At 42.3% G+C, this 25,310-nt stretch overlaps 1 protein-coding gene across 12 annotated transcripts in view; it reads right to left on the bottom strand.

Annotated features, from left to right (window-relative positions):
* Positions 1–987: 987 nt before the first annotated feature.
* Positions 988–25,310, bottom strand: part of abi1a (abl-interactor 1a) — a 91,508-nt gene continuing 67,185 nt past the window's right edge. The window contains exons 4-12 of one of the 12 annotated variants that reach the window (XM_041880331.2): positions 21,671–21,685; positions 17,525–17,643; positions 16,295–16,435; positions 13,178–13,278; positions 12,187–12,318; positions 9,357–9,608; positions 5,068–5,154; positions 3,321–3,509; positions 988–2,960 (exon numbers count right to left, since the gene is read on the bottom strand). In XM_041880331.2, coding sequence (XP_041736265.1) covers positions 2,785–2,960; positions 3,321–3,509; positions 5,068–5,154; positions 9,357–9,608; positions 12,187–12,318; positions 13,178–13,278; positions 16,295–16,435; positions 17,525–17,643; positions 21,671–21,685 — 1,212 coding nt within the window. In that variant the 3' untranslated portion in view covers positions 988–2,784. Of the gene's footprint in view, positions 2,961–3,320; positions 3,510–5,067; positions 5,155–9,356; positions 9,609–12,186; positions 12,319–13,177; positions 13,279–16,294; positions 16,436–17,524; positions 17,647–21,670; positions 21,686–25,310 lie in introns of all 12 variants that reach the window. The other 11 variants (XM_041880330.2, XM_041880334.2, XM_041880333.2 and 8 more) reach the window with 11 other exon arrangements.

Raw genomic sequence — 25,310 nt, 5'->3', positions numbered from 1 at the left:
CCCATGTTGACTCCAATGCTTCCCACAGTGGTGTCAAGTTGACTGGATGTCCTTTGGGTGGTGGACCATTCTCGATACACACGGGAAACTGTTGTGAAAAACCCAGCAGCGTTGCAGTTCTTGACACACAAGTCTTTTGTCTTGACCATTCACCCTCTGAATGGCACACATACACAATCCTTGTCTCAAGACTTAAAGAAGGATTTTTATCTTGTCTCCTCCCCTTCATCTACACTGATTTGAAGTGGATTTAACAGGTGACATCAATAAGGGATCATAGCTTTCACCTGGTCAGTTTGTCATGGAAAGAGCAGGTGGTCATAATGTTTTGTACTGTGAGAATGTTCATATCAATGATGTCAAGAAGTTATTGGAATTTTTCATTTGGCATGTGTTTTGATGTAATGACATGACCACTGTGTCTGAGTTTTGGGCAACCCATCCCCTGCTTTTGTTCCATGCTTGCTAAAGACATAACTAGCCAGTTACTAGCTAACACCAGACACTTAAATAGGGGAAACCTCTAATTATATTTTGTGACACGTTGCAGCCACATTTTGGCACCAGTAGACTAGCTATGTAAACCATGCCTTCTGTGATGGTGGTTACAAGGCGGTACCTATTTAAATTAGGTAAGAGAATAAGATGTTATCATTGGTGTATTCAAATTAGGCTTTTTGTGATGTCACGAAAAGCCCTTAATAATCCTGCCACCTGAATCCAATTGTTTGACATGGGGAAGAGGATCAGTAACTTCATGATCAAACTTTATCAATGTAGAAGCAACATTCATTTTTCATACTTTAGTAGGCCTACTTTGATCTGGTTTCATCCAAATTTCATGAAAAACAATGATTTTGACTGTTCGGGACCTTTAATAACAACCAAGGCCTTAACATCCACAATGACTGTACTCAAATTAAAAGTTATTTTTTAAGTCAAGCCTCTATCTTTGTTTTCATTCCCAATTACCACGCCACTAGGTTGTACGTAGGAGAATGGTTTATTATAAAAGACTGTACATACATTTTTCAATGAACATATATATATATATATACAAACTAAGGGCAGAGATACAAGCTTTGATATTTCTACCCATTGAGCTGGAACACTTGTATATGTTGAATATAACAAAGCAAACAGACAAAGTGTCAAGGCATTAGCTGCTATATCCTGAAATGGTCAACTGTGACAAGCGCAGTTACTTCCATGTTGTTTCAAGTCTGGACAGGAAAGACAATCATATAGGAAGAAACTGTTGAAGTCTACGATTTTGCAGTTTAACCTTAAACTGATAAACACCTACCTGAATTTTCATGAAGCAATCGATAGTCAAATGTCATTCCTAAGGGATAATTACAACTATAAATGAGTATGGACAAAGTGGGTAGGGTCAATTTGGAACAATAAAATAAAAACAACTTGGCATCAAGATATCCAGACCTGAGTTATGAAACCAAACCATAACAGGTTAAAAATTACGATTCTGAAACTATTTTGACTTTTGATCATTGTTGCCATGTGAAGACTGAGGAGGTATCCGAGTTGTCATATTGGTCTCCATTATTACAGAATAGTAAAATGGCAGTGTTTTATGAATATCACGACAAAACTGTTTGAAAACTGAGCCCACGAACACTATGAATTACAATCTTAACCCATGAATAATAGTTTACATTAGATACTTATGCCTACAGATATTTCATTTTGTTCAGATTAGTAAAACATTACTGTGACATTTCTTAAAATGGATATTGAACTCAGTGATGGAAGAAATCATGTAAATGTAATATCAAATGTTTAAATACAAATTAGAGCATTTAGAAAATAAGACCATCACATCAACAAGTCCAAAAATGCCTTTTATATCTAGATAATTCAATCAAAAAAAATGTAAATATTACAACAAAATGATGGAAGCATAATGGCATTAAACGTAGAGGTTATACATTTTTAATTTAGCATGCTTTTACGTCCAGACTTAATTTCAGGAATGACTGAAATAAAACATACAAGTAAAATGTTTTGTTATTCATAAAAAGCTATTTAAGTTTGAATTCAACATCCAAAATGGATCAGCCTTGTGATTGTGAGAACCTTGATTATAGAAAATAAAACAATCTTCTGTTGGACATTTGCATGTGTGGTATGTAGCCTGCTTGAGATACTGTGATTAACAACTGCATTTACACTACAGACACCCAACAGGCTGCAGCTTACTCACATTATATACAATTAACAGTAGTAACACTTCCACTAAAAGGTGTACACACAAGATCACCATAATGCCTACATATGCATTACATGACATCTGACAGACATTTTCTCCATATAGCATAATACTCTTGATACACTCAAAGAAATTAAGATAAGCGCATGAAACATGTATAGGTCAATAGATGTAGACAAACACTAATGAATAGTTGGGTCAGATGTTATGTTGCGCATATGTAGACAGGAAGAACAGAGAATAATCAAACTTGAAATGTCCTTCAGCTAGTGTTACCCTGGTCTTTGAAAACATCTTTACACCACAGCCCTTGTGAGCACGTCAGCAGCCTTATCCTATTCATTCTCTGTATACTTTATAATGTCCCCCAACCCACCCATAACACCTAAGTAAATAGATATTTGTATTTATTTATTTGCAATCAGTATAAGGGAACGAACATTCCGTCATATCCAAAATCACTTCTCTAAGCTTTGTATGGTCAGATTTCTGTTTTAATTGGTCTCTGTGGTAGCCTAGGTATGACTGAATCAATACGCTGTAGTAGGGTGCCTTCAGTCGGCATAGTGCATGATGGACTCTACGTAGTTGCCAGGGAACAGGCCTGTGACTCCGCTGCTTAGGCCCTCGAACCAGCCATCATCGTTCTTCTTGATTATGTAAATTATGGCTCCCTCCATGAAGCTCAGCTCATCGTCTTTATCCGCCGTGTAGTCGTAGATGGCAACCACTGAGGAGGAAAGAGGGGAAAACATCAGTGAGGGGAAATCTCGATTGCATTCCCTTAATTCCTCACGTCCTCTCTCCTTCTCAAAACCCATTGGATGAGGTGGTCAGAGGTCCCGCCCCTCTGACGTTCTCATCCAATGGGTTTTGAGAACAAGGTGAGGAATCAAGGAAATGCAATTGATATTCTCCCTATTCTAGAAAGGGTTTGCCCTTTAAACCTATTAAGCATGAAAGTGCTTAAGTAGTTGAATAGTGCAGTGTAGATTACATAAATGTGAAGGGTATGGTAGGGAGGGAGAAGAAGAAGAAGAGCAGCATTCAGTGAAGTAGAGTGGTATCGGTATTAAGCCCTGAGGCACACCTTTCTCTATGTAGCTCTTGGGTGCCCACTGGGGGTCTCCGTCAGCATAAGGGTCGCTGTAGTGCACCACAGCTGCTTCCTCTTCCTCCTCATAGTCAACTGGCGGGGGTGGAGGAGGGGGAGGAGCCTCATCAAACATGGGCAGGTCATCCGGCGGAGGAGGGGGAGGCGGAGTAGGTGTGTCCGCAACTGCCAAACGGCAGTAGAGGAGGGGGAGAGAAATTAGATTAGGAACGCTGCCTGAAACTGGGAGGAAGGAAACAGTACATTAAATGTGGGCTGCACATGCAACCAAGCCCAACTGTACAGAAAAACCATGCAAAACCATGCAATCGTGGCAGAGCAACATGCAGGGGTGTGTATATGCCAGACACCGATGGTTAGTCGGTCAACGACCAAATGCATGACAGCGAGTTGTTGGCATGCTTATTTTGTTCCTCCAGGTCACTTGTTCAAGTCACTTGTTAAGAAATGTAATTTGGTTACAAGTGTTCTTTGCCACTAAGGCAATGCTGCATGTAATGTAAACTTGTTTGGACATTCTATTTCCATCATCTTCCCACAACATTTGAATTCTCTTTTTGTGTTTGTTGTAAAATATCATGAATTATTCATCTCAGTTAGCACGACAAAGAAGTTGCAGGATTACTTGTGACTATCTTAGAGGGATGCAGTACTATACCCACACACACTGAGCTGCAACTACTTTCAATAGAGGGCAGCAGAGAACCCTGTCCTCCTATCAGTCATGTTCCAGAGTGCCAACCCTGCTCCATTTTATGACCCCAAGTCCAAGGAAATGTATTATGATTTACAGGGAAAAGTGCTTTTCTGTGATTTCAAAACAAATCAAATTTTAAAGCCGTCATACTCTTAAGAAACACCAATAAAATTGTGGTATTTCAATTCTGACAGTAACATAAATCTGTTTAACACAGACATAAATCTGTCTAACAATAGCAGGCTAAGCTTCTTTAGCGTTACATAAAAGCATGCACACTATTTCTCTGTTGATCACATGCACAATAAATGTGCATACGTTTAGTCCTTCCGCTCATACAGTGCATTTCTTAGTGAAATTATACTTAACATATGCCTTATCTCACACATGGGACTTTGTGGAAATACCATTTCAGCTGCCAATTCCATTGTACATTTTCCTGAATAATCCTGGAATGGAGCACTGAAGAAAGCAATGGGTGCCAATGGCAATACGCATGTGTCTGTCTGAGATCACTACTTATTAACATAGACAATAAATGAGGATGATGATATTAAGGATGTTTAGTGTCCAGCATAAGACAGACAAACAGATAGATGAGTGAACAGGCACAAGGCATGCTGCGTGTGATTGACAGATAGAGGTGTTCTACATCTAGTTCTAGATCTACGGAGGTGTTCTACATCAAGTTCTAAATCTATGGAGGTGTTCTACATCAAGTTCTAGATCTATGGAGGTGTTCTACATCTAGTTCTACGGAGGTGTTCTAGATCTACGGAGGTGTTCTACATCTAGTTCTAGATCTATGGAGATGTTCTACGGAAGTGTTCTACATCTAGTTCTAGATCTATGGAGATGTTCTACATCTAGTTCTAGATCTAGTTCTAGATCTATGGAGATGTTCTACATCTAGTTCTAGATGTATGGAGGTGTTCTAGCTCTATGTGGGTGTTCTAGATCTAGATCTATGGAGGCGTTCTAGATCTAGGGGGAAAAGGAGAGCGTGTGTTGGGCCTCAGGACTTACTGTTCTCCTGCACCCTGGCCACAAAGCCTGTCAGAGGTATCTGTGGAGTCAGCTGGGGCATGGGGGGAGGAGGTGGAGCAATAGACACTGGAAGCCGCCACACACACACAAAACGAAATAGAGAAAGCAAGGATATAAAGTAGACAGAGAGGACAAAGAGGAGTACAGATATCAGTCACCCAGAACAGACAGAATACCCCAACCCAAGTCAATGCAATCCTAAATATTAAGTGAAACAGACATAGTACCCCAACCCAAGTCAATGCAATCCTAAATATTAAGTGAAACAGACATAGTACCCCAACCCAAGTCAATGCAATCCTAAATATTAAGTGAAACAGACATAGTACCCCAACCCAAGTCAATGCAATCCTAAATATTAAGTGAAACAGACATAGTACCCCAACCCAAGTGAATGCAATCCTAAATATTAAGTGAAACAGACATAGTACCCCAACCCAAGTCAATACTATCATTGCAAGAATTAAGAGACACGCACGTTGCAAGGTTAGTCATGAGTTTTGTGCACTTCTACAAGGAAATGTGTGTAATATGTGTACTTAAAGACAAAGCATAGAAACAGAGTCTATGCTTGTGGTTTTTAGTCCAGAGACTGAGTCCAGATCTCCCCAGGTATTCAGTGGTGGTACAGATTGAGGGATTAAAAAGGGATTAGGTTTGATTGTTGTTGCTATTTCCTGCTCCTAATCACAATCTGAATGAGATGATTGTAGCGTCGGCACACGTCCAGAGAGAGGTGCTGTGTGCAACCCTAATAACCCTGGCTCTCAATGAACCGAGTTACATTCACAAACAGTGGCGTGAAGAGTGCCACCATCTTAAAATAACCTGTAAACCTTAGAGGTCAGCGTCAGGGACAACGCACTCGTCACATCAGTTTATAAGGAATTGGGTGCCATTTTGGACGCAGTTCAGGTGGAAGAGAGAGAGTGTGTGTGTGTGTGTTTAGCATGTTGCAAATGTCCACACTGCCTACATTTATCTTGTGACAGTTTGATGTTTCTGTCTGAAATCAAATAAGAATGTTATGACATTTTTGACATGATTGGGGCAATATTAAAATCATTCAATGTCCATCCCAAATAGGCTACTGATAATGGTGGTTTAAGCTTGCTCTTGATCTATAGGCTTTTGAGGTCAACCCCATGCCCAAGTCATGATCTTTACTGAACCAAGCATGTGATGCCACCTCCATACACTCCACCCATATGCTTGGAGAAGTGTCTCATTGACAGCTGCATGAGGTCATGCTATGGAACAGCCACTGGTTCATGATGTCACTGTCTTCCTCCTCCTATATTATGTGGGTGCATCCCAAATGACAACCTATTCCCTATAAAGTGCACTACTTTTGACCAGAGTCCTATGGGGAATAGGGAGCCACTTGGGACACAACCCGTGTCCTCTTAGTGCTGACGGATCTTACCATCCAAATGACAAACCTCTGCACACTGTGATGCCTGTTAACATTGTGATAGGAAGATTTAACGCCAGCCGGTCTTTTACAGGGCAAGTGAATGAGAGAGAGGAGTCGAATCTCAATTCTAAACAGCACAGGTGGCTGCTGCCGGCTTGAGTTTCTCACATTTTATTCTAAATCCTTTTAGCTTTTCCAGGACTTAATGACATTATTGAGTTCAGTACGCCTGCACATCACCAAGCCTGTGTGTGTGTGTCGTCCCACTTGAGTTCGTGTTGAAGGGTACAGGACATGACTAAAAATAAACACTGTGCTGAATGGACACCTTGAGCTGGAGTCACCTTGTGGAAGCTGGCTAGTACATTTTGGGAAATGGGGAGAAAGGGAAAATATATTAAAACAGTTGTGAAAACACTAAGAAATTGTGATTTAAGAAAACTTCAGATCGTACTTAAACGGAGACCAAAAAGCAGCGACTCTGCAGTCCTTGCATACAGTGCCTTGCAAACGTATTCATCCCCCTTGGCGTTTTTCCTATTTTGTTGCATTACAACCTGTAATTTAAATGGATTCTTATTTGGATTTAATGTAATGGACATACACAAAATAGTCCAAATTGGTGAAGTGAAAAAAATTACGTTTCAAAAAATTATACTAAATAAATAACGGAAAAGTGGTGCGTGCATATGTATTCACCCCCTTTACTATGAAGCCCCTAAATAAGATCTGGTGCAATCAATTACCTTCAGAAGTCACATAATTAGTTAAATAAAGTCCACCTGTGTGCAATCTAAGTGTCACATGATCTGTCACATTATCTCAGTATATATACACCTGTTCTGAAAGGCCCCAGAGTCTGCAACACCACTAAGCAAGGGGCACCACCAAGCAAGCGGCACCATGAAGACCAAGGAGCTCTCCAAACAGGTCAGGGACAAAGTTGTGGAGAAGTACAGATCAGGGTTGGGTTATAAAAAAAATATACGAAACTTTGAACATCCCACGGAGCACCATTAAAGCCATTATTAAAAAATGGAAAGAATATGGCACCACAACAAACCTGCCAAGAGAGGGCCGCTCACCAAAACTCACGGACCAGGCAAGGAGGGCATTAATCAGAGAGGCAACAAAGAGTCCAAAGATACCTGAAGGAGCTGCAAAGCTCCACAGCAGAGAATGGAGTATCTGTCCATAGGACCACTTTAAGCTGTACACTCCACAGAGCTGGGCTTTACGGAAGAGTGGGCAGAAAAAAGCCATTGCTTAAAGAAAAAAATAAGCAAACACGTTTGGTGTTTGCCAAAAGGCATGTGGGAGACTCCCCAAACATATGGAAGAAGGTACTCTGGTCAGATGAGACTAAAATTGAGCTTTTTGGCCATCAAGGAAAACGCTATGTCTGGCGCAAACCCAACACCTCTCATCACCCCGAGAACACCATCCCCACAGTGAAGCATGGTGGTGGCAGCATCATGCTGTGGGGATGTTTTCCATCGGCAGGGACTGGGAAACTGGTCAGAATTGAAGGAATGATGGATGGCGGTAAATACAGGGAAATTCTTGAGGGAAACCTGTTTCAGTCTTTCAGAGATTTGAGACTGGGACGGAGGTTCACCTTCCAGCAGGACAATTACCCTAAGCATACTTCTAAAGCAACAAACGAGTGGTTTAAGGGGAAACATTTAAATGTCTTGGAATGGCCTAGTCAAAGCCCAGACCTCAATCCAATTGAGAATCTGTGGTATGACTTTAAGATTGCTGTACACCAGCGGAATCCATCCAACTTGAAGGAGCTGGAGCAGTTTTGCCTTGAAGAATGGGCAAAAATCCCAGTGGCTAGATGTGCCAAGCTTATAGAGACATACCCCAAGAGACTTGCAGCTGTAATTGCTGCAAAGGTGGCTCTACAAAGTATTGACTTTGGGGGGGGTGAATAGTTGTGCATGCTGAAGTTCTGTTTTTTTGTCTTCTTTCTTGTTTGTTTCACAAGAAAATATTTTGCATCTTCAAAGTGGTAGGCATGTTGTGTAAATCAAATGACACAAACCCCCCCAAAAATCAATTTTAATTCCAGGTTGTAAGGCAACAAAATAGGAAAAATGCCAAGGGGGGTGAATACTTTCGCAAGCCACTGTATATCGATTGCCTGGATTGTATCAGCTGGAAAATCCGAGGACAAGAAAGCATTCTTCGTCAATGCACAAGACGTTCACCAGAGAGAAATACATACCTTAACCTGCACTTTGAGACAGGAGGCAAGTTAATACTACTGCTTTGAAGAAACTACCCTTCAGGACAAAGTAACCGTCACCACCGCCGGCATTTAACAACAAACCCAACAACGCTGGCCTGCAAAGCTTATCACAGTTTAGAACGTGGACGACACAGACATCTGATCGTTTCCATTTCCTGTGTACATGTAGTATTTGTGTACCAGAGGGACATGCTAGGTGACATACTGATGTAGTCACAGTGATGTAACTGTGGCGGCAGGTAGCTTAGTGGTTAAGAGCGTTGTGCTAGTAACCGAAAGGTCGCTGGTTCTAATCCCCGAGCCGACTAGGTGAAAAATCTGTCGATGTGCCCTTGAGCAAGGCACTTAACCCTAATTGCTCCTGTAAGTCGCTCTGGATAAGAGCGTCTGCTAAATGACTAAAAATGTAAAATGTAAAAATGTAATCAGCTTCTGTGGCACCCAGTGAGAATTGCAGAACTCAACAGTGGGGAGTGAACTCTGTTCTAAGAGAGTGATATAGTGTATCTTCCCTTTGCTAGGAGTTCATGGGGGAAACTATCCATCTCCCGTCTAATAGACGGGTGTTGGTGGGGGGGGACGTGAGCATCTTACTTGAGTTGTGGGGGTAGGCGGGGGTGCCCCCGTTAATGTACGGCTGCTGTATCTGCTGCTGTTGTTGAAGCTGTAGGGCCTGCTGCTGCTGCAGGGAGAACTGGGAGGTGACGGACGGCGCCCGGCGGTAGGTGCCCGTGGCCGAAACCATGGAGACCGAGGAGGTGGTGGAGTTGTGCCGCGAGATCTGCCTTGAGATGGTGCCGAACTGGGACATGGGGATGGGGCCCAGACCAGGCCCGGGAGTCACCGCTGGAGTAGAAACACCCACAGAAAGAGAGAGAGAAAGAAAGGGATGGAGGGGAGGGAGAGTCAGAGGGGAGGGAGAGTCAGAGAGGAGGGGAGGGAGAGTCAGAGAGAGGAAGGGAGAGGTAATTACAAAGGGGAGGACAGAAAGAGGGAGAGAGAACCCAGCAAATGAATCAGCGACACCCAATAACAGAGTAGACCCAAAATCGGCAGAGCAATCATTGGATCCCCAAAGCAACTGAACCACCTGCATCACCACCAATCACAGAGACCCAGAAGAGGGAAGGGGGAGGGACAGGCAACACCACAGCCAATCCTGATGGAGAAGTCATAATGTAAAGGAGTCATGAGGAGTGCTCCACTGTTGATTTATGCCCGGATGTGTTCCTTTAGTGCAAAAATGTTTACTTCCATCTATCATTGGCTACAATCACAAAACCTCTACCCTAAAAGCATGCTTGATATAATCATGATTACTTGTGCACCAATGTACATTTGTTTTGTAAAAGAGGCAGGGGAGAATAGAAGACATGATTTGAGGCTAGGAGGAGGCAGTTAAAAGGGGATAGCTCCTTAGGCTTCCCCTGGGGCGTTCTGTCACTCCACTGTAAATGGGTTTTGGGCTCAATGCAATTGAACCTGCATTGCAGTATTTACACAGTGACACACGTTCTTTGCCTTATTCAAATGAAATTGCAGGACTTTTTGGATGATATAAAAATGTGCACTAGATAGACACGTCACAGGTAGATTTAGTTATACGGTATGAGGAAGTTTTCAGAAGTACACACATTTTAAGCATACACAAGGTTTGCGGCACAGTGTTCAAATTTCAGTATAGATTTAATTTACACCGACTACAACCAATCCATTTGGTTTTCTAGAAGCCTGCCATTTGTCACACGTCAGCATTTTCACAACAATAAATATTACTACAGCAGTTAAACATATTTCATGATTGTGTCGTCAAACATATTTCAATGAGGGAGTGCGTGTGTGTGGATGAGTGAGTGTGCAGTAAATATGAAAGTGTGTGTGTGTGTAGAATGTGTTTTCCTCTAGTTGGATATTTCCTGTTGACTGGGTCAGATAACAGTAGCTCTCTGGAGAAGCTCTCCTCTCAGATACTGGTGAGTGAGTGTGTATGTGAGTGTGAGTGTAGAATGATCACAGTAGCTCTCTGGAGAAGCCCTCCTCTCAGATATTGATGGGTGGAACCGGAACAAGTTTGGACTCAGGGGAACAGGCCATGGAGTAAACATATAGATGAAAACATGTCCAGAATGTCCCTTTGACTGACCCTTGGTCTCTACGCCCAGTTACAAGAAAATAAACCATAAGTGACTTGTGGTAGCAAGCCGACTAATTGTGACATGTTTTCCAATGGGAAAAGCTAACCGTTACCATATGGTTTAGACCTGAGGAAAGAGTTAATAAGTATGGACCCCACAATTCTACTGTTGTTTGATGACCTGAGGAAAAAATAGTTTATTTCTCGATTTGTAGCAGTTTGTTGTTGTTGTAGCGGCCATCTTGAATGATAGCACAGGCTCATAGCAGGGTTATGTCAGTTGTCATAATTGGTATGTTGGTTGTCACGACATGTTGTAACATTGCTGCATCCCTGACAGTCACATCACTCAAACATAAGACACAATCTGTAACATTGCACATTGATAGTACATCCAAAAACCCATACAGCCATACATGAAGACGAAGGTCCATATTCACAAAGCATCTCGGAGTAGGAGTGCTGATCTGGGATCAGGTCCCTTTTGTCCATATAATCTTATTCATTATGATAAAAAAAAGGCTAACCTGATCCTATATCAGCACTCCTACTCTGAGACACTTGATACATACAGTCCCTGTACATTAAAGCTATGACAATCAATCAAATCAAACCCTTCACACACTGCTTTGGAAAACCCAACAGTCCCATAAGACACACACCACCACAATGGAACAGATACAAGCCGATTTAACGGACTTCATATTATGACCCGAGACATTGAGTCAAATCAACCACATACATAATTTCAATGCAGCTGGTCATTGGTTGATTAGCACCTGTTCAGAAGAAGTCTCTTCCCTGTTCCCTTATCAAAGTGTTTTGGAACTGGCATTTGGAAGATTTGTAAATATATCTGTGTGGTCATTTTGAACTTTGTAAAATCAATTGAACAAAGTAAATAGGGGTTAGTAATTTAATCAAATATAGCCCGGGGGCTGCATGGAAATGTCCAAATTGAATGCGTACTGGCTTCTGGGGCCTAGGGCCTGAAGAGAACATTGTTCCATTAGAGACTTCTTCAGTGCACTGTCTGGGGCTGTGTCCCATTTGGGACATAACCTGGATGCAGATAGAGAACAAGAACCCAAGCACCACCACCACCACCACCACCGGATTGACCCATGGTTAAAACACCAGGCTGGAAGAGGTACACACACAAACCATGCGCACTTTCTCACACCTGTACACCCTCCCATAGTGACAGCCAGGAAAGCCAGAGAGGAGGTGGTTCGATGATTGTCCATTGGTGGCGGTACAGTATAGTGGTTTGTGGTTCTTTGGGCTCACCTATCACTGCAGGAGCCACTCGGGCCCCTGGCGTGCTGTGCCCCGGGAGAGGAGGTGGTGGAGGAGCCTGAGGACCAGGAAGTGGAGGAGGGGGTGGGGGAGGGGCTCCGGGGGGAGCGGACATTGGCGGGACTGAAACAAGTGCGTCAGAACCGCTCCGTTAGTGACTGATTGGGGGTTCAAGCTGGTTGGCAATGTTGGTGTTAGGTACCATTTTACAACACTTTTACATACAATTAACACATTAATATTTCATACAACAACCCCTTTGGAAGAAAGAGAAGGTTAGAGACACACACACTGCTGTGGTTATATAGTATGGATTGAGGGTTACCATGGCGACAGGCTTACAGACAACTCTAGTCTTGCTGGCCTGATATCCTGTCACTAATATCCAGCTCCTCTCTCTCTCTCCATCTCCTTGCTCTACCTCAACAGGCCAAAAGGACACCTCATCTCACACTTCTAAACTCCATGTTCCATTTCCAACTAGAAAACAACCGGTCGTTTTCTATGCTCTTTACCATTGAGCCACCCTAATACAGGATGGCCTGTTTACACAGCGAGAGAGAGAGAGAGAGAGAATCTCAGAACACAATAGGTCTTTATGAGCAGTCTGTCTGGTAAGATTAGCTTTGTTCTAAATAACCCCTCTCACTCACTCAGTCCTCCAGCAGCACAACTCATTTACACTTAGTTTATATTTTCCCCTTGTGTGATGTGAGTGTATGTGTTCTGTGCATTTTCTGTCTGTGCTAGTACACACTTGACTTCATGATATGGATTTTCAATGAGAGAGTAGTATATGTGTTTATGAATGAATGTTTCTGGTGTAGTCACAATGTATACACACAGGTAGACACACAGAGAGAGAGAGAGAGAGAGTGAGCGAGAGAAGATGGTGGCTTAGGAGAGATAACACATCAAGATTCCAACATCCACAGCGTACTTGACCCCGTGTTCCTATACAGTACAGTTAACTCCCGCTCACCTGGTCCAGAGTTAGGAATGGAGGGCGTAGGCACAGCGATGGGAATGCCAATACTGCTGCTCCCGCTGTTCTCCCTGCTGCCACTACCCCCACTGCTACCACTAGAGAGAGGGAGAGAGAGAGAGGGAGAGAGAAAGGGAGAAAGAGAGAGAGAATATAAAATGTATTCAGGGCAACCCGCAGAGGCGACAGCCGGTATGCACGTATGCCCATGTCCTATTTAAAATTCTACACGGCAACCGTTCAGTCACAGGGAAAGAGAAAGCTTTAAAAAAATTATCATACCATGAAAAAGCCCTTCAGTACTACTACACCATTTATATTGCGTTTATCAAAATCTGTTTGGAGGACATATTTACATTTATCAAGAATTTCAGATTGACATTACATACAGCAGATATATTGTGGTCAATACAGTACATCTACAGTGAGTACAAAACATTAAGGACACCTTCCTAATATTGAGTTGCACGCACAACAAGTGACATCAATATGGTCCTCTGTAGCTCAGCTGGTAGAGCACGGCGCTTATAACGCCAAGGTAGTGGGTTCGATCCCCGGGACCACCCATACAAAAAAAAATGTATGCACACATGACTGTAAGTCGCTTTGGATAAAAGCGTCTGCTAAATGGCATATTATTATTATTATTTATATTAAGGGATCATAGCTTTCGCCTGGATTCACCTGGTCAGTCTATGTCATGGAAAGGGTGTCCTTAATGTTTTGTACACTCAGTGTATACCATAGGAGATGCATTATGTCAAAGCCAGCCGATAAGCCCTGTCTTGCCCTGCAGCTGACCTGGAGGCTGTCAGATCAATGGTCTGGCTAGTAATCCCGCCCCCCACCCACCTTCCTCCCTCCATCCCTCCATCTCTTCAACCCTGGCCCAGATCCTGCTCCCTACCCTTCCCTGCCAGTCTAGCCTGGGCTTCTTTGGGGGGGCTGGCAGCAGGGGGTCCCGTCACCGTGAATCACATTACAGGGGCTCAGTTCCACCTAGAAGGATGGGAGGGGAGGAGTCAGGGGTCTACTATGACTATGAAATCCAGTGAGGCTGAGAAAAGGGGAAGATAGAGGGGTTTATGTGAGATAAGAATGCACATCTCCCAGCCTGTCTGCCTTTCACTGTTAGTTCTGTCTTGCCATCCCTTTCAGTAGCTGAAATTAAATCACCTCTTTCTCAATCTTCTCTCTCTCCCTCGTCTATAGTGCTCCATCTCTAGTTCCATCCTACGCTCGTCTGTCTCTCAGCCTCTCGTTTCGGTCTCTAGCCCAACCACATCGCTAGTGATCAAATTTCATATAAATCAGACCACCACAACACAGAGTTGGTGAAAGCTTGACTCCCACCATGCAGGCGCACACATACACACTTATTGAATCAGGGCTCAGGCAGGTACAGATGGCAGAGACTGATGAGCTGAGTGAGTGAGTGTGTGTCTGTGTGTGGGAGTATTAAGAGAGCAGATAGGACAGAACAGCAACACACAGTCTGTCTCTGGGTCTGAACATTTCCAGGTCAGGGAGAGGATGAGTACACCAGTGGTTGCTCTATATCACTTCGGATGAGATTACACAAGGATCCAGGTTTTTGAATGTACTGCAGTGGTGCACAACTCCCAACCTAGAAGGCTGCAGTATGTTCGTTTTGCTGCTCCATAACCCTTAACCGAGGTTGATTGAGTTTATGCTCCTCCATAACCGTAAAAGTCTGATATTGTTTGAGCAATTAAAGTTAAGGTGAAATCACCTGGTTTGAAAGACCTTCATTGGTTGCTGATAGACGGGCAAGGACAAAAAGCAGCAGTCTTACTGGCAGTCTTGGTGTGTTGTATTGAACACAATTTATTGTACATATGTATGATATTTCGTGAACTATTTGTCCTGCAGTATTGATGTGTGATAACATGTCAAATGAGACTAAAGCATTTTATAACCATATCAAATGATGGTTCCTAATTTAGTATGCAGCACCACCTGCGTCCACATCTACTCATCTAAAACAGGGCAAACCTGGCTACCTGCTGAAGATGCACTCTCCCATGACTCAATGGGAGAGAGGGAGAGTGGGAACAAGCAAAAGAGAGAAAGAACAAAGAGGAGAGAAAATAGCAAAGTAAGGGAACGGGAGTAGCGTGTGCCAAAATGATAGAGGAAGAGGAGAAAAAAAGAAAAGTGATGTAATATTTATGACCATTTCAGTCAGCAGCACAGCCTTCTTAACTAATGAAGCAACTTTAAAATCACTCGTAACTCATATCTCAGCTCTCACAGCGTGGCTTTCTGACTGACACATTTCAGCTAATCGTGGCAGGGGTCTAAATGTACAGAGGACTTAGGATTTCGAAGGACACTTTACACCGCAGGCTTTGAGGAACATTCATTCGCAAATGTCTGAAGCCTTCCAGGTCTTGTCAGTTGAATGTTGGATTTACAGTATTTGGGAGAGGGAGGTGTGAAAGCACATTAAGCTGATAAACTAAAGTGAAGAGATTATAAATATTTGTAAGACATAGGGGATACAAATTATTTGGGGAGGGTTCCTTTTGTCATATCCATGTTAGCACACAGAGGCTGTGGGAGAGACATTCAGAGCTGTTGAGTAGGACAATAATGAAGAACACAATAGTGTGTGTGTCTATCCATCTGTCTGCATGCAGGTGTGTGTCTGTGTGCGTGCGTGTGCATTAGGGCCGGGACGATACCAGTACCGTGATACTGGTTAGTATCATGGCAATTAAACACGAAGTGGATTTAACTTCTTCAGGAAAACAGCCCTAATGTCAGAAACAAACATTATTTACTTTCCAAGCTATAGCACACAATATTTTACATACAGCAGGTTTTAAAGGACCAAAGAGTTTGGTCTGCTTCGTGTAAAAAAAATATATTGCGATACTGGTATCGTCACATTTTTACATTTTTGTCATTTAGCAGACGCTCTTATCCAGAACGACTTACAGGAGCAATTAGAGTTAAGTGCCTTGCTCAAGGGCACAGACAGATTTTTCACCTAGTCGGATCGGGGATTCGAACCAGCGACCTTTCGGTTACTGGCCAAACTCTCTTAACCACTAGGCTACCTGCCTCCCTAGTGTGTATGTTAGTTACCTGTGGGTTCTTTGTCTCTGGTTGAGCGATGCAGTGCGTCCAGGGCTGTGCTGGCTGCCTAGTCGAGCAGGGCTGGTCATGTAGTCGTTGGGCACTGTGGGCGGTCTCACCGGCTCTAGAGTTTTATAGGGCGTGTTGCGTCTGTCAAAGTCAACCAAAGACAGAAAGGAGGAGATAAAAGGAGAATAAGACCAGAATGAATCATAATGCATGAGAATCAGGGGTCCATTCAATTTTACATGTACGTTTTAAAAACATTTTTTAGAAATGTTTATCTAACAAATAGGTGCCCTTCTTTGTGAGGCATTGGAAAACCTCCCTGGTATTTGTGGTTGAATGTGTGTTTGAAATTCATTATTAGACTGAGGGACCTTACAGATAATTGTATGGTTGGGGTACAGAGATGAGGTAGTCATTCACAAATCATGTTAAACACTATTATTGCACACAGAGTGAGTCTATTCAACTTATTATGTGACTTTAAGCACATTTTTACTCCTGCACTTATTTAGGCTTGCCATAACAAAGGGGTTGAATACTTATACTTATTGACTTCAGCTTTTCATTTTTTATTAATAAAAGGAAGTTACCTCCTAAAATGTGAAAGTTTAGTTGGAATGCAATAGAATGCAATGCACGATCAGGGGCGGACTGGACATCTGGCATTCCTGGCAAATGCCAGATGGACTGGTCTATTTCTAGCCCCAGTGGGCCTGTCTACCTTGGGGTTTTTGCACAAAATAATATTTATCTGGCTCATAATAGGGGCCTCAAGGAAAAACAGAAATGGGCCGGTGTGGAGGCCTCAAGGAATAAAATGGACCGATGTGTTCCCAGTCCGCCCCTGGCCACGACGTACATTGGCGCCCAACCCCACGTGTAAATGTACATGCACAGCATACCAACAACATAGTAACCTTTTCCACAACCTTTAAATGACCATGGCCTCAACAAACTGAAATGCTCTATACAGTAACAGTCAGTGAAAATCTGCACAGGACCATTTCAAATCCAACTTATCTATTCAGCTGGATGTTCCACAGCAGTGACTAAAGCCCAGAATTAGTGCCTGCTTAGTGATACACTGTTACTTTATATAAAAGATCAGGACGTGACTAACTTTGTGCACCGGCTAGGATTCCAAATGCCCTGCCTTCTAACATGTTGGCTCAATTAATAGTTGAGATAAAAAGTGATTCATTCATAAAAATAAAAAAAAGGACATCTTACCCTAGAGTGCCACGTCCCGATATCGGCCCTGTTATGGGCGGCGGGCTAGGCGGCTTCTGTGTCGGCGGATTGGTCCTCGATAGTGTTCCTCCTCCTCTGATTGGCTGATTATTTCCATGCTGCTGTTGAAAGACAATAAATCAAGAAAGTGTTGTAAGACATTTAACATAGTGGTAGCATAAAGACTAACTAGTATGACAACAGAAAAGTACTAAAGCTGATAGGCTTCCCATATTCAGTATGCTACATCGTTACTGAGACATTCTAGCAAATTAGCATAACAGGTCTTTGACCAATTCACAGGGCGGTGGCCAGGTAAAACCCACAGGGACTTCCTGCTAAACATTGTGACGTGTTTATTTCGGACATGGTGTTATACCAAGCACGTAAAACAAAGAGATAAGCAAAGCCAACAACTAAGGCCATGCCACAGCTAACAACTGCATTTTTCATGACTTCCGGGCTATTGTTTTAACAAGAGTTATAAATATTCAAAAGGCGCATACTCATTTTATCTGGAAAACCCATACAGCAGCTACACATATGAACAGCTATTCGACACACAAATGTCAACATATCTAGAACGATACAGTGCCTTCGGAAAGTATTCATACCCTTTGACTTATTCCACATTTTGTTGTGTTACAGCCTGAATTCAAAATTGATTACATATTTTAAAAAATTCATCGATCTACACACAATACCCCATAATGACAAAGTGAAAACATGTTTTTAGAAATGATTGAAAATGAAATACATTAATCTCATGTAGATAAGTATTCACACCCCTGAGTCAATACATGTTAGAATCACCTTTGGCAGCGATTACAGATGTGAGCCTTTCTGGGTAAGTCTCTAAGAGCTTTACACACCTGGATTGTACAATATTTGCACATTCTTAAAAAAATTATTCAAATTCTGTCAAGTTGATTGTTGATCATTGCTAGACAGCCATTTTCAATTCTTGCCTCAGATTCTCAAGCCGATTGAAGTCAGCTGTAACTAGGCCACTCAGGAACATCCAATGGCGTCTTGGTAAGCAACTCCAGTGTATATTTGGCATTGTGTTTTAGGTTATTGTCCTGCTGAAAGGTGAATTTGTCTCCCAGTGTCTGTTGAAAAACAGTCCGAACCAGGTTTTCCTCTGGGATTTTGCCTGGGCTTAGCTCGATTCAGTTTCTTGTTATCCTAAAAAACTCCCTAGTCCTTGCCGATGACAAGCATACCAGTGGAGGCTGGTGGGAGGAGCTATAGGAGGACAGGCTCATTGTAATGGCTGGAATGGAATTATTGGAATTGAGTCAAACATGTGGTTTCCATATGTTTGAAGTTTGATACCGTTCTATTAATTCCATTCCAGCCATTACAATGAGCCTGTCCTCCTATAGCTTCTCCCACCAGCCTCCATTGAAGCATACCTATAACATTATGCAGCCACCACCATGCTTGAAAATATGAAGAGTGGCCCTCAGTGATGTGTTGTGTTGGATTTGCCCCAAACATAACGCTTTGTATTTTAGACATACAGTGAGGGGAAAAAAGTATCTGATCCCCTGCTGATTTTGTACGTTTGCCCACTGACAAAGACATGATCAGTCTATAATTTTAATGGTAGGTTTATTTGAACAGTGAGAGACAGAATAACAACAAAAAAATCCAGAAAAACACATGTCAAAAATGTAATAAATTGATTTGCATTTTATTGAGGGAAATAAGTATTTGACCCCTCTGCAAAACAGGAAAAAAAACCTTGTTGGCAATCACAGAGGTCACACGTTTCTTGTAGTTGGCCACCAGGTTTGCACACATCTCAGGAGGGATTTTGTCCCACTCCTCTTTGCAGATCTTCTCCAAGTCATTAAGGTTTCGAGGCTGACGTTTGGCAACTCGAACCTTCAGCTCCCTCCACAGATTTTCTATGGGATTAAGGTCTGGAGACTGGCTAGGCCACTCCAGGACCTTAATGTGCTTCTTCTTGAGCCACTCCTTTGTTGCCTTGGCCGTGTGTTTTGGGTCATTGTCATGCTGGAATACCCATCCACGACCCATTTTCAATGCCCTGGCTGAGAGAAGGAGGTTATCACCCAAGATTTGATGGTACATGGCCCCGTCCATCGGCCCTTTGATGCGGTGAAGTTGTACTGTCCCCTTAGCAGAAAAACACCCCCAAAGCATAATGTTTCCACCTCCATGTTTGACGGTGGGGATGGTGTTCTTGGGGTCATAGGCAGCATTCCTCCTCCTCCAAACACGGCGAGTTGAGTTGATGCCAAAGAGCTCGATTTTGGTCTCATCTGACCACAACACTTTCACCCAGTTCTCCTCTGAATCATTCAGATGTTCATTGGCAAACTTCAGACGGGCCTGTATATGTGCTTTCTTGAGCAGGGGGACCTTGCGGGTGCTGCAGGATTTCAGTCCTTCACGGCGTAGTGTGTTACCAATTGTTTTCTTGGTGACTATGGTCCCAGCTGCCTTGAGATCATTGACAAGATCCTCCTGTGTATTTCTGGGCTGATTCCTCACCATTCTCATGATCATTGCAACTCCACAAGGTGAGATCTTGCATGGAGCCCCAGGCCGAGGGAGATTGACAGTTCTTTTGTGTTTCTTCCATTTGCGAATAATCGCACCAACTGTTGTCACCTTCTCACCAAGCTGCTTGGCGATGGTCTTGTAGCCCATTCCAGCCTTGTGTAGGTCTACAATCTTGTCCCTGACATACTTGGAGAGCTCTTTGGTCTTGGCCATGGTGGAGAGTTTGGAATCTGATTGATTGATTGCTTCTGTGGACAGGTGTCTTTTATACAGGTAACAAGGTGAGATTAGGAGCACTCCCTTTAAGAGTGTGCTCCTAATCTCAGCTCGTTACCTGTATAAAAGACACCTGGGAGCCAGAAATCTTTCTGATTGAGAGGGGGTAAAATACTTATTTCACTCATTAAAATGCAAATCAATTTATAACGTTTTTGACATTCGTTTTTCTGGATTTTGTTGTTGTTATTCTGTCTCTCACTGTTCAAATAAACCTACCATTAAAATTATAGACTGATCATTTCTTTGTCAGTGGGAAAACGTACAAAATCAGCAGGGGATCAAATACTTATTTCCCCTCACTGTAACGTTCATTTCTTTGACACATTTTTAGCAGTTTTACTTTAGTGCCTTTTTGCACTAAAGTAACTACATTGTTGATCCATCCTCAGTTTTCTCCTATCAGTCATTAAACTCTGTAACTGTTTTAAATCACCATTGGCCTCATGGTCAAATACCAGAGCGGTTTCCTTCCTCTCCGGCAATTGAGTTAGGAAGGACGACTATCTTTGTAGTGACTATGTGCATTGATACACCATCCAAAGTGTAATTTATAACTTCACCATGCTTAAAGGGATATTCAAGGTCTGTTTTTTTTACCCATCTACCAATAGATGCTTTTCTTTACGAGGCATTGGAAAATCTCCCTGGTCTTTGTGGTTGAATCTGTGGTTTAAATTCTCTGCTTACAGTAAATTGTATGATTGGGAAACAGAGACGAGGTAGTCATAAAAAAATAAATGTCCATGCAACTTATTAGGTGAGTTGTTAAGCAAATCTTTACCCTTGAACTTATGTTAGCTTGCCAAAACAAAGAGGTTGAATACATGACTCAATAGCTTTTAATGTTTAATTAACTTTTAAACATTTCTAAAAACATAATTCCACTGACATTATGGGGTATTGTGTGTCAAAGGGGCTGAATACTTACTGACAAAAGACATTTCAGGTTTTCATTTTTAATTAATTTGTAAAAAAGTCAAAAAACATAATTCCACTTTGACGTTATGGGGTATTGTGTGTAGGCCAGTGACACAAAATCTCAATTTAATCCATTTAAAATTCAGGCTGTAACACAACAAAATGTGGAAAAAGTCAAGGGGTGTGAATACTTTCTGAAGGCACTGTATATTGAAATGATGAGTTGTGTTACTAAGCCTCTAATAAGGAAGGCTACAGCAGCAGTTTGACTAGGCCTACTTGTACTATGGATTGCTTTAGGGGGAAATAAGGAATGAAATAAATGAAAAAAGGGAGGTTTTGAAGAGGTTGAAGCAGCTATCAATAATAGACTACTAAAGCAAGATGGGTCATGTGACAAACAGGACTTACCTTGGCTTTGAGCCACTTAACGTGGGTGGAAGAAAAAGAGAGAGAAAGAAAGAGAGAGAAGGTATGTCAAAATCGCCATGTCTGAACGGTAAAAGAACCCAAAGTACAGGAGAGAGACCATTCACCACATTATTTACACTGAGGAAACATTTCTCAAGACCTGGGCAACAGTTGTTCAATGTCATTGCACTGCACCAAAACAGTGTGGGTCCACTGGTTGTTTTTGTACTCTGTGGTGATTCATATCTACCACACCCACAACTAGGAATTCTCACAAATCCATTGGATGTTGCCATTGCGCATTGAAACAGGTATTTCAACACCTCAGCAAAGCAGTCATACAAATCTATTTAGAACTACTGAATAATATATATATTTTTTTAAATGTATTATTATAGACATTAAGTAATTTTGTATCTCCCCTACAATGTCCGTTCAGCGCATATGTACAAACTGACTGTCAAACTGTACTGCATCTTTGTGTAATTTTACAAATGTCCATGAACGCTGAACCTATGCACTTATGCTCTAGTGAGAAAAGCAATTTCTCATGGACAAGTGCTCTGTACTTCATGTTTGAGAGGGTCAAATAGAGGAGCAGCTAGTGTTCACACCATGGGACTGCTCTGCACTACGACAAGCACCAAGTCAAGTGCGTCATCAATTATGCAGGCTCCCTATTGGCCATTCAGAGGGCATCACAAGAAACTAGATAAAACAGAGGTTCTTGGGAAGGCCAATGTTAGGTAGATGAATCAAATGTAGTATGATGAAGCTATGTATGGTATGTTCAATCAAGAAAGTTTGAGAAAGTGACATTGAGGAAACACAAGGGTGCACCAAAGCTCAATTCTGGGGCCTTTTTGTTGTTGAAATATGGCTTATTATTAGGCTACAGGCACCAGTTCTTTCAGACAGGACCATGTTGACTGATTATGGAGGGCATTGTTATCCCAGTCCAAAACCAATTGGGTTAGCATATCAAACTGTAGTTCAAACTCCCACTGTGCTGCAATCTCTATTGTAGGGATTGAGAAATGGGTGAAGGCTAAGGAAGAGTGGGGTTGGGTCAATGTTCAGGCCTGAGTGAGTCTAAGCAGGATTTGCCAATGATATACGCAACCGAAGAGATTAAAAAAGAGTAGGTGCATCCTCCTGGATGACTGAACCTGACTGCTCATACATAGAAGTCAGCCAAATCACTGCACAGATCCAGTCATTATACCCGGGATTGCCTGAATAATTATCATATTGACAGATTGGAGCGATTTGTCTGGTTACTTCTAGGGTGTTTTTCCTAGCCACTGTGCTTCTGCATCTGCATTGCTTGTTCTTTGGGGTTTTAGACTGGGTATCTGTAAAGCACTTTGTGACAACTGGTGATGTAATAAGGGCTTTATAAAATACATGTGATTGATACATTTGATTGATTGATAGATCCATATTCATAAATGCACAAACGCAGCGATAGATCTGGGCTATGACGTGAACGATATGATTAAAGTGTAAAGGGCAGGCCATATGCCGATACAGCTTACACAGGGATCAGAAGATGTGCTGAGCTAAGGGCCCTAGGAGGAAAAGGTCTGAGTCATCAGATAGCACTATGGAAGTCACCTTCATGACATGTTGATGACACTTACTTTATTATAAACATGCCATCTACAAGCACTCTAAATGCTTTCCCCCCCAAAGAGTGACTGGAAACTGTTTCGTAACAGTCGTAAACGTTTTTAGAAGTACACATCATCACTGGCAGCCGAGTTAAGGAGGCTGTATTTTGTTCCTTGTGTATCTAATACGACTTACCAAGGACGAAAATAACACATTCATTGAGGGAAAAAAAGTCTAAAGCAACATCTGACATCTCCCCTGCATTCCAGAATGCGCTGACTAGATTAAGCGGCAGCTGACTGGGAAAATAAATCTAATCTTTTGCCATAGCGTTGTGAAAAACACGACAGTGGCCATACACTTTGGGAGAGAACATGGTAATCCTCTATACGAGTCAGCAACTTAGGTGATCAATAGAATGTCAGAGTTCAGTGAATATCGTTAGAGGTGCTGAACCTTCTGTCCCTCTTCTCTTTTACTAGTCCCCCCCTCTTTCCAACAGGGATGTGTGTGTGTGGGGGGGACTTTCTTGTAAATTCTGTTCTAAATAAAATCAGATGTTGCTATTAGCGCGTCTTCCATTTTAAAGGCCCAGTGCAGTCAAAACTGTGATTTTCCTGTGGTATATATACAGTGAGCTCCATAATTCATTGGACAGTGACAATTTTTTTGTTATTTTGGTTCTGTACTCTAGCACTTTGAGTTTGAAAGGATACAATGACAATGAGGGTGAAGTGCAGACTGTCAGCTTTAATTTGAGGGTATTTTCATATATATCAGATGAACTGTTTAGAAATGATAGCACCTTTTATACATGGTCCCCCCATTTTAAGGTACTACAAGTATTTGTTAAATTGGCTTCACAGATGTGTGTCGTTAGGCAGGTGTATTCATTTGTGTCGTTAGTGAATGCAGGAGAGCTGTTGATGAATAGCATTGATTCTAGACTTTGCTATTGCCTTGGGAGGTTGTTGTTGTGGTGTGACAACATGAGGAAGACAGCAGTGTCGATGCAAATGAAGCTGGCCGTCATAAGGCTCAGAAATGAAAATCAATCAATCAGGAACATTGCAAAAACCCTGGCCATGCCCAAGTCAACAGTTTGGTTCATCATTAACAAGAAAAAAACAACCGGTGAACTCAATTATGTCAAAAGACCTGGTAGACCGAGGAAGACCACTGTAGTGGATGACCGGAATACTCTCTATGGTGAAGAAAACCCCCTGACAACAGCCCAACAGATCAAAAACACTCTCCTGGATGCAGGTGTAGATGTGTCAAAGTCTACCATACGTAGAAGACTACACCAGCAGGACTACAGAGGGTACACTACAAGATGCAAACCACTGATAAGCCTGAAGAACAGAAAGGCGAGATTACAGTTTGCTAAAAAGCACCTAAAAGAGCCCCAAGAGTTCTGGGAAAAAAGTATTGTGGACAGATGAGACAAAGATTAACATGTACCAGAGTGATGGAAAGAGGAAAGTGTGGAGAAAAAAAAGAAATGCCCATGATCCAAAGCATACCACCTCATCCGTGAAACATGGTGGAGGGGGGTGGTATGGCTTGGGCCTGTATGGCTGCCAGTGGAACAGGCTCACTTGTCTTCATCGATGATGTGACTGCAGACAGAAGTAGAACAATGAATTCTGAAGTCTATAGAAATATTTTATCTGCTCAGATAAAACCAAATGCCTCCAAACTCATTGGACGGCACTTCATCATGCAACAAGACAATGACCCTAAACATACTGCTAGAGCAACAAAGGGGTTTTTGATGGCCAAAAAGTGGAAAATCCTTGACTGGCCGAGTCAATCACCGGATCTGAATCCAATTGAACATGCATTTTACATGCTGAAGAGGAGACTGAAGGCAATAAGTCCCCAAAATAAGCAGGAACTGAAGATGGCTGCAGTACAGGCCTGGCAGAGCATCACCAGGGAAGATACCCAGCAGACTTTAAGCAGTCATTGCATGCAAAGGATATGCGACCAAATATTAACAATGATTACTTTATTCTACATT

This window comes from Coregonus clupeaformis, chromosome 7 (assembly GCF_020615455.1).
Source record: "Coregonus clupeaformis isolate EN_2021a chromosome 7, ASM2061545v1, whole genome shotgun sequence".
NCBI classification, from domain to species: Eukaryota; Metazoa; Chordata; class Actinopteri; order Salmoniformes; family Salmonidae; genus Coregonus; species Coregonus clupeaformis.
This window is presented reverse-complemented; position numbering and strand designations above follow the sequence as displayed.